The 10,589-nt window shown below is 35.8% G+C and overlaps 1 protein-coding gene across 1 annotated transcript in view; it reads right to left on the bottom strand.

Annotated features, from left to right (window-relative positions):
- Positions 1-5,725: 5,725 nt before the first annotated feature.
- MSH4 (mutS homolog 4) overlaps positions 5,726-10,589 on the bottom strand; it is a 147,471-nt gene continuing 142,607 nt past the window's right edge. Inside the window, 1 exon segment of the mRNA XM_011977988.1 lies at positions 5,726-6,256. Coding sequence (XP_011833378.1) covers positions 6,065-6,256 — 192 coding nt within the window. The 3' untranslated portion in view covers positions 5,726-6,064.

Genomic DNA, 10,589 nt, shown 5'->3' with positions numbered 1-10,589 from the left:
GTTTTTATTGCACTGAACATTCATTTAGAAAATATATTTTCACACAACATCTTAATTGGATCACTTTTTAATCATTATGTGACTCTGCCCATTACCGTCTATAAATGTAATAAATTATATGCATTTTACACAAAGAAAAATGAACTATTTTGATCCAAATTACACAAAAATGAAAATATCAGTTCAATCTGTATGTTCTTTCATCACGAAGAAACTTATCTAAAAAAAATAGAGTTTTCTCAGACAATTTTTTGGCTACTTTCTAAGTATTAGATTTTTTTCTCTACAACTATGTGCAAACATGAAACTTGGAAGACAGTTCTCTATGGATCTCTCTCATGTTTTTCCTGTCAGGAGAAGAGGCACTAATTTCCATTATGGGCTAGCTTTTCAAGAATGTTTGTATAGTAAGCAGTTTGGGAGATAGAGATAGCGTCTTCCACTGGAGCAGAGAGCAGGTTTGTTTATTGTCTACTATACAAAAGTAATGTCTTCCTCTGAGGCAAAGGTTGAGCAAGTTTGCTTGAAGTTCATTATAAAAGATTGGAATTTCCCAAGCTCAGAGCTCCTCAGCTGTGACACAAATCTACTGTGTCCACATCTACTTGGCCCACTCCATATCTTGGAGGGTGGATCTAAGTGGAATCGATCGACACAAGCATGAATCTTATGCTACTTGCTAATGCCATTAGTAATAAAGTCCTTTGTTTCTAACCCAAGGATCTCTTGTCTTCTGACAGCAAGCATGAAGCTATGGCAGGCTAAACTGCTTGTTTGCAATTAGGGTAAAAATGTCAGACTCTTCACAGTTCTTGACAATAAGCATCTGTTCCCACCTTATTACTATATATTTTAGGACCTGTCTTAGTAAATTATGGCGGACAGTAGCAGATTCCACCGTCCACTCACAGTCTGGGTACTATCAAAGTGTGACAATTCACAGAAAGAGTGTTCACTCTGGTCTTGTACTAACATAAACTGTGTGAATATTATTATTACAGTGTCTAAAGAACAGAATGTAAATAGTAAAGTAGCAAAGACATGGAGCAATATAACCAGATCACTTGCTTTTTCTTTCCCTCTACTTCCATTTAGGTGAAGTAAAAATACATTATAGGATTGAATTACAGAAATGCTTACGTATATACTTTATTAAAATGTTTATAACAGCATATTTTAAGCTCATAAATATAGAAGTACATATTATAGACGGGCTATTCACATGAATATTTCCTTTACTAGAAACATGTAAAATAGTTATATATTTTGGTTAAAAATAAGTTAATATAAAGAAAGCCTAAAAGCTACCTTTAGTCTAGCACATAAAGAAACACTAGATTGGTGATCCAGATGCAGCAATTTATCTGGCCAAATACCTCAGCAAATCTTTTGACATTTATTCTCTAATTTTCATCCTTTTCTTCCATCCTTCTCTTCGTATGTCTTCAACTCTAAGAAAGATTAATAAATTTGGTCTAGTCTTCACTTTTATTGACTATGTCTCATGCGTATTCTAAAGGGTGGGCAATAAGCAGCAACTAAGTTTCAGGAACTTCTTCCTACTGGAATTCTGATTACTTCCATATTTCTCAACATGATAAATCCAACACCACCCAGAATCTTACTGAACTCTTCCCTTCTGTAATAGTTTCCTAGAGTTGTCGTAACAAAGTGCCACACACTGGGTACTTTATTTCTCATCTCACAGTTGTGAATCCTACAAGTCCAAAATCAAGGTGTCACCAGGGCCCTCCTCCCTCTAAAGCTTTTACAAGAATTCTTCCTTACCTCATTCTAGCTTCTGGTGGTTTCCCTTCCTTGGCTTGTAGCTGCATCACTTCAATCCTTTGTCTTCATATGGTGTTCCCCTCTGTCTTCATGTGGTCTTATAAGGACACCTGTCATGTCTTATCTGATTACATTCACAATAATCCCATTTCCAAACATCACATTCTGAGGTATTGAGGGTTAGCACTCGAACCTATCTTTTTTATTGTTTTCACATTTAAAAAATTTTTGTCTTTTTTTTTTAAGTTCAGGGGTACATGTGCAGGATGTGCAGGTTTGTTACACAGGTAAATGTGTGCCATGGTGGTTTGCTGCACAGGTCATCCCATCACCTAGGTAGTAAGACCAGCATCCATTAACTGTTCTTCCTGATGTCCTCCCTCTTCCGCCTCCACCCTTTGCCAGGCCCTGGTGTGTGTTGTTCCCCTCCATGTGTCCATGTGCTCTCATCATTTAGATCCCACTTATAAGTGAGAACATGCGGTGTTTGGTTTTCTGTTCCTGCATTAATTTGCTGAGGATAATGACCTCCAGCTCCAACCATATTCCCTCAAAAGACATATCTTTCAAATCAATGTCTTCTCTCCCTCATCAGCCACTCTGCCCACTCAACTCTTCTCTCCTCCCACACGCATCTGTCCCATTCCCATCATTTCTACCTTTAACCCTCATCAACTCTACTAAAACAGTCTCTTAAACTATTTGGTCTCCTTGACTCTGGTTTCAACTGCCCATTTCAAAATCATTCATGCTAACACCCAGATGATCTTATTAAGATGGAAATCTAATCATGTTATACTACCATCACTACTACCACCATCCCTTGCCAATCCCCCAAGGGCAAACATGCCTTAAAACTCTACAGTGGTTTATAGGAGAAACTGATAGAAAGCACCTAGCTTCACTAATATATGTGTTTTTTTCTCTTTATTACACCCAAGGTTCTCAAAGTCAAACACCCTATCTCTTGTACCTCTAACACCTAATATGTTGCCTGGTTCATAGAAAATATTTATTGAATTAGATTTGTTTTATAGATTTCTAAAAGTAATACTCTAAAACTTTTGCTTGAAGGAACAGATCTTAAAATGTGCTTTCAGAGAGGCTAAAAGTAGTTAAAAAACAGAAAAAAGAGAAATAAAACATCACTGCTGGCTAAAAACATTATCAGAATAGCTTTAAAAATTTTTTGAAAAGCATTACTCACTGCACACCTATTAAAATGGCTCAATTAAAAAAATAAAAGAAAGCTGACAATACCAAGTACTAGTCAACATAAGGAGCAACTGGAACTCACACATAGCTGATGAGAATGAAAAGTGGTATAGTCACTCTGGAAAAGACTGGCAGCTTCTTATGAAATAAAACATACACTTAACATATGACACAGCTATTTTACTCCTATTTAATCTAGATAAATGAAAACTTATGCTCCCAAAAAAACCCTGTATAGGAAGGTTTATGGTAGCTTTATTCATAATCACTGAGAACTAAAAACCCAAATGTCCCTCAATGAATGAAAGAATGACAAACTCTGGCACATATAAACAATGAAATACTTGTCAGCAATAAAAAGGCACAGCAACACGTATACATTTCAAATGCATAATGCAAAAGAAGCCAGTCTCAAAAGGTTACATGCTATATGGATTTCATTTGTTGGACATTCTGGGAAAAAACAAAACTACAGGGAAAGAAAACAGGCCTGTGATTGCTGGGTTAAAGTTAAGGGTCAGGGAAAGATTTGACTACAAAGGAACAGCACCAGGGAAGTCTTTTGGGGTGATGGAACTGTTCTGGTGGTTTTTGCTGGTGGTTATGTGAATCCATAAATGTACTAAAATTCATAGGACCATACACCAAAAAATTTAATTTTATTGAATGTAAATGTAAAAATAAATGCATTACTTCCTAGGCATGAGAATAAGCTATGTTTCTTCTCCACCCCCCACATATTTTACCCCTAAACTTGAAAAAGACTATCTTATGTAGGATTTTATCCTGTGAGGAGAAAAGTGGAACAGGCTAAAATAATGGCTTTACGGTGGAAATTAAAGGAGTTTGCTAACACATTATGGGCATTTACCTTGAAAGACTGGATTATGAGATAATGATCTATAATATTAGAAAAAGGCAAAGGCAAAGAGGAACGAAAGAGTAGAGCAAATCGATCTTAAAATTAAGAAATGGATTGTCTCCCTAGTATTCACCTTCATTTTATAGTATCATGACATAATAATTATATCTTTATTTGATTTGGTTTTCTGTATGTTTCTGCTACACACAAAATGGTTTAAGAAGAAGTAATTTAATTTTAAGAAGATATAAACCTGTTTTTATTTCAGTATCTCAATTCTAGAATAAAAGACATTAATCATTTGGCTGCAGTTTTTGCATCAAAAGCTTTAATTGATGAAAAATGTCTTAAAACTTTGGTGGAATTTCACATTGAGGTTAAATCTAAAAAGAAGCGAATGTATTTGAGGAAATGATATTCAGCATATTTGGTATGTTGCACTCGTCTCTGCTTGCCTGTTTTTTTTCCTCACTGCCTACTCCCTTTCCACCTTTTATTGCTTTCCTCTCTTTCTTTCCTGCCACCCCAATCTGCCATGCCTTTTCCTCCTCAGTGTCTTCTTGAAATTTGCCACAAACCTAAATTACCTAACTGCCTTTAGAAATGACCACCTAGGCCTGGCGCTGTGGCTCAAGCTGTAATCCCAGCACTCTGGGAGGCCGAGACGGGCGGATCACGAGGTCAGGAGATCAAGACCATCCTGGTTAACACGGTGAAACCCCGTCTCTACTAAAAAAATACAAAAAAACTAGCCGGGCGAGGTGGCGGGCGCTTGTAGTCCCAGCTACTGGGGAGGCTGAGGCAGGAGAATGGCGTGAACCCGGCAGGCGGAGCTTGCAGTGAGCCAAGATCCGGCCGCTGCACTCCAGCCTGGGTGACAGAGCGAGACTCCGTCTCAAAAAAAAAAAAAAAAAAAAAGAAATGAACACACAAAAGGCCAGGCGCAGTGGCTCACATCTGTAATCCCAGTACTTTGGGAGGCCGAGGCAGGTGGATCACCTGAGGTCAGGAGTTCGAGACTAGCCTGGCCAACATTATGAAACCTCGTATCTACCAAAAAATACAAAAATAAGCCAGTCATGGTGGTCAGTGCCTGTAGTCCCAGATACTCAGGAGACTAATGCAATAGAATCGCTTGAAGCAGGGAAGTGGAGGTTGCAGTGAGTCAAGATCGCACCACTGCACTCCAGTCTGGGGGACAAGAGTGAGACTCTGTCTCAAAAAGAAAAAAAAAATAAACAAAAAGAAATGACCACACAAAATAGAATTCATTTCAGAGGCTGTGAATTAAAACATAGCTAATAGTCAAATATATTGTGATAGTTTCTCTAAAATATGACAATAGGGAATATAAGTAATCTAACAAGACATTTAATATATATTGAATTGAATGTAAAACAAACAATAATTTACATTTACTTTTCCAAAATAATATGTGTATCATTTAAATTATAACTTTTTTTATATACTTGACTACTAATAGTTACTTAGAATGCTGAGAGTTTAATAAAGTCAACAAACATTAATATTAATTGTTACAGAATAAAATATGGCCCTAAGTGGTCTGCGAATAATATTGGGGGGTCAAATTACTATGAATACTGTAGCTTACTAAATAAATAATTCAAATGTATACCTTGAATTCCAGACACTTAGTTGCCCAAGAAAAGAATAACTTGTCTATGTTAGGCCTTTATGCTGAGATTACTCACTTAGCAGAGTGATTCCAAAATTACTCTGATGAACTTCAGAACCCTCCAGTGTTGGAATGTGGGGGTACTAATTAATAAACTGTTGAGTTATAGGGCATTATTACTTCAGAATAGAATGTAAAAGAAAAGCTCAAAAAAGTTTCCAGACCTAAAAAGAAAGGTGTTTATTAAACTAGGGTATTTACAATAATATTTTAAATTATAACTTGTAAGTATAAATAAACTTAGGTCTTACAAATGTGAATTTTTGTGAGAAAAAAGTGGTATATTGTATTTTTTCCTAACATAAAAACCATTCCTTTAAGTAGTTCTCATTTAAGTTACAATAAATATTTTTCATGTAGAATAGATGACAATTGTGCCGTTAATATAATGTCATTTTCAGTTAAAATATGAAATTTGGAAAATATTATTTTCCTTATATCTGAGAAGAAAAATAAATTCTAGGTTCCTTGAATTAAGATATATTATTACATTAGAATTGTTATTATTCTTCAGTCTTTCCTGGAACTTGTTCAGTCTTGGGAAAATCTTCCTTGTACTTCTTCTTGAGGTTACTTAAATATATTCGTAAACTGTCTGGATCCAATTGAGAGTTTCGAGCAGTTTGAACAAGCCTAGTGGCTAGATGGTACACAGCTCTCTGTCTTTCCATCTCAGGGGTGCTCCTTTGGTTTTGCTGTCATTGAAAAAAAAAAAATATATATATATATGTGTGTGTGTGTGTGTGTGTGTGTGTATATATATATATAAATATCATAATTTTTATTTAAACCGCATGTTGGCAATATTCTATCTCCTTCCATAGACATATGGAACTCAAGGGTTAACTAATTCCTTTGAATAAATCAGTTTCCTCCAACAAGGAAAGAATATACAAGAAGAAATAAAAGAAATATTGTATTTGAAAGAATATAATTTCTTCTGAGTATTTGCTACTTTATCACAGATCTTATGTTCTTGAAAATTACTTGTCAATGAAAAAAGTTCTGCTAAATAGGTCAGATTTCTCAACATAATACCAAAAAGTAATAGAAAATCCACCAGATATAGGTTCTACAAACACTTTCTCATTAAAAAGGTGTGGGAGAACAGCATTGCTCATTGCCACTTTTAAATGATGCCAAAGAGTACTATTCTGATATCTCCTTACTTTAATTCCCCAACAGATAAACTGGCACACAGAATGAGTCATCAGAAAATTGCTTGCCCCTAAAGAGAGTACATATATAGAAACTGCTGGAGCCTAAGAGAAAATACTGCCTGAGGGGTAAATTACATTTTAAAAATAAATAATATGAATAGCTATTTAAAATTATGCCTTAATTTTTAATAAACTAAACTTCAGGATACCCAAGAAATAATATTTAAAACAGGAATGTAGAAGTTCTTTAGATACTTGGTCTTAAATTGAACTTCAGGACTGCAAATATACCTAGAAAATTCTCATTTCACCTCTTTGCCTGAACTAGATAGAGGAATCAGCATTTTTAAACTTAACTTTTTAATCTTAACTCTTAGCGAGTTTCCCTGAAATATAATCCCTTCAACTCATAATAGCAAGCAACTCCAGATTTTTTTTTACTTTTCACTATAGGAAAAATGAGTAAGATTTTATGAGGTAGAATAAGATTATCATATATTCACCCATCTATCTATTTGGTACACTGATCAGCTACCAATTAGTCTATTATTTTAAAAAAGTTATTGAATATCTACTACCATCTACGTTCCAGGCCTCTAAGCTTATGTTTATATATCTATGGGGGATACAAAAATGTAAACCTTACATGACAACAGAACTCAAGGAGCTTACAGTCTTAATGGTTAAAAAAAAAGGCTTGTTTATAAGTAACTGATTATGGTAATTATAAAAAGTTCCATAAAACAGCCACAAAATACTCAGAGGAAGGGAAACTCACTTCCAGCTCAGGCCAAGAAAAGCTTGAATAGGATGGAGTATTGGAATGAATCCTGATAGATAAAAGAGCTTAGATGAGAGGTTATTCCACAGAGGAAACAGTTAGAGCAGGTACATTGGAAAGCATGGTACACAATCAGGTCAATATGATGAAATGGCAAGTAATTCAATGTAGTAATGACAAGTAATTTAATTTACAAGATTGAAATTGCATAAATGTAGATTATGTGAAACTGAGTGATATAAATGTAAGCTTGGCGTAGAAAACAAAGGAAAATCATAAAGCAGAAGCCAACAAGGTTTACAATCACATAAAGACTGGTTAAGAAGGCAAATCCCTGAGCCACAGGAGATCCTTGACAATCTAGTATGGTACCCCGTATCTCAGGCAATTCTAATGCAGGTAATTCTAAAATATATTTTGAGAATTACAGAGGACTTTTTACACTAGACAAAGGAGTTCAACTTTACTTCGTAAGAAATCATTAAAAGTTTCTGAGTAGGCAAATTACATAATAAAAACCATGCATTAGGAGACAATCTGGTAGAAGTGTAAAAAATAGATTGAAAAAGAGAGAGAACTTACTGCATAGTCCTAAGGACAGGTGATTAAGAGGAAGGATCCATATATGACTTTGGTGGGTCACTGAGAGACTTAAAGGTGAAGAGATAAGAGAATTTTTTTTAGAAGATGATAAATTTAACTTTGGCTTTTAAACACAGATTAAGATATGAAGGGGAAATATGGAGAAAAATGTATAGATTCAGAGTTGAACAGAAATGATGATGGACGCTGTGAGAAAAGATGAGATCACCAAGTGCAGATTTTAAAAAGAAAGGAAACAAGGGCAAAAATCTTAGAAACTTTTAAGTGGAATAAAAACTTGTAAGTTTTAAGTGGAGTAAAAACTTTTAAGTGGAATAGAAACTTGTAAGTGGAATAAGAAAAAGTAATGATGATGAATAAGAAAAAGTAATGATGATGGCTGGGTGCAGTGGTTCATGCCTATAATCCCAGCACTTTGGGAGGAAGAGGTGGGCGGAATGCTTGAGCCCAGAAGTTTGTTCAAAAGCAGCCTGGGCAATATAGTGAGACCTTGTTTCAAAAAACAAAATAAAGAAAAGAAAAGAAAAAGTACTAGTGAAGAAGGAACAGAAGAAGTAATCAAACAGGTAGGAGAATGAAAACGTCCAGGAGAGAATAATTCCACATAGCCAAGAGAGGGCAGAATTAAGAAAAGAGAAAACAAGGGTAGTGTCAAGTGCCATAGAGAGATCATGGAAGATCAGAAGTGAAAAGAAGGACAAAGGATTTTATAATAAATTGGTATTTAAGAGAAAACTTGAGGTAGAGTGATGACAATAAGACTCAGTGTAAACATGAGAAATGAAAGAAGTAAACTTTTGATAAATTTGCAGTAAAAAGAAAATGAAATAATAGTTTCAAAAGTAAACAGGCAGAATTTTAGGGAGAAATCTAAGCATACTCATAGAGAAAGGAAAAGCCTGTGACTAAAATATTAAAGATGCAAAAGAGAATAAAGGAAACTGAGAAGTAATACCTTAGTGGAGATTTTTTTTTAAATGGTAGAAAAGTTAACCTTTTGTCTGAAAGTCAGTCTCTTCCTCTGAGATAAGATGGAAGAGAGATGGTAGAGAAACAGAAATATTCAAAACAAAATTTTGAAGGAGGGAAGGTTCAAGAACTCATCAAGATGACCTCAAATTTGTTAAAAAGTAGGAGGCATATTATCTGTAGAGAGTGAGGTGATTGACAGTTCAGGAAGAGTGAAACTGTTTCAAAAGAGTTATTGCAAAAGAAGCTAAATAATAAATAAAAAGAAGAAAAAAAAATACAATTCTCATCACATACCATGGCCTGTTGGGGGATGGGGGGTAAAGGGAGGGATAGCATTAGGACAAATATCTAACGCATGCAGGGCTTAAAACCTAGATGATGGGTTGATGGGTGCAGCAAACCACCATGGCACATGTATACCTATGTAGCAAACCTGCATGTTCTGCACTTGTATCCCAGAACTTGAAGTATATAATTAAACAAAAGAAAAAAAATACAGTTCTGGATATTAACAAAATGACAGAGTAAAAGCAATCTGCCTTTGCTCTCCCCACAGAGAATCAAAAGCAAATATCCAGAGCACAGATTAACACCAGCAACATCTGAGAAGCCAAATCTGAGGCTGAAATGATAACTGGGACACAGAGAAGTGAGAAACTCTGAGCAGACAATAACAAGAAAGAAAGCTCTCTATCTGCAATGCCCCTGCCCCAATCTGCCAGGCATTATGCACAGAAAATTCCTCCCAGTCTCATTTGTTCTACTCTGGCAAAAGTGAGATTGAGGTGAATAGCCAGCTTCCCCACCATCTTGGGTTCCTTTGCACAAAAATCATTCCTGCCTAAACCCACAGGAAGCACCACTAGTGAAAACCGCCTGAGGGCAGCTAGAGACAAAGAGGGGTGTGGAATTAGAAACTCCAGCCTGTAAAACTACTCTTCATTTCAGTCAAAGGACACACCAAATCAGTGTGGCTGTTCAGCAGCACCATGCTAGAGGAAGCAGATGCCACAGGTCATCCGGGTATAAACTCCTAGCCAGCCTTTCCACACAACTGAGGTATCCCCTCTAAGAACGCTACCATCTGAGATGGGCAGTACTGCAGACATTTGCCAGAGCTGAGGAAATTCTGGGCTTAAGGTGCCATCTAGTGCTGAAAAGGAGGCAACAATCTAAGATTAAGGGGAATCACAGACAATTGCAAAGAACTTCCAAGCAAACATACAACCTAGAAAGTCCAACAAGTGAGATAATGAAGATAAACTAATCCTTCATTGCAAAAACATAGATATGTGTCCACAAGGAACAACAGCAATCAGGAAACTACGACCTCCCCAAATGAACAAAGCAAGGAGCTGGTGATCAACACCGTGATGAGATGGTGATACGTGAGCTCTCAGATCAAGAATTCAAAATGGCAGTTTTAAGGAAATTAATGAACTCCAAAACAGCACAGAAAAAACAATTGATAAATTTATCAGAGAAATTTAATAAAGAGATTAAAGTTTGGCC

This window comes from Mandrillus leucophaeus, unplaced genomic scaffold (assembly GCF_000951045.1).
Source record: "Mandrillus leucophaeus isolate KB7577 unplaced genomic scaffold, Mleu.le_1.0 Scaffold103, whole genome shotgun sequence".
NCBI lineage: Eukaryota > Metazoa > Chordata > Mammalia > Primates > Cercopithecidae > Mandrillus > Mandrillus leucophaeus.
Note: the sequence above shows the minus strand (reverse complement) of the source record. Positions and strands in the feature narration are given on the sequence as shown.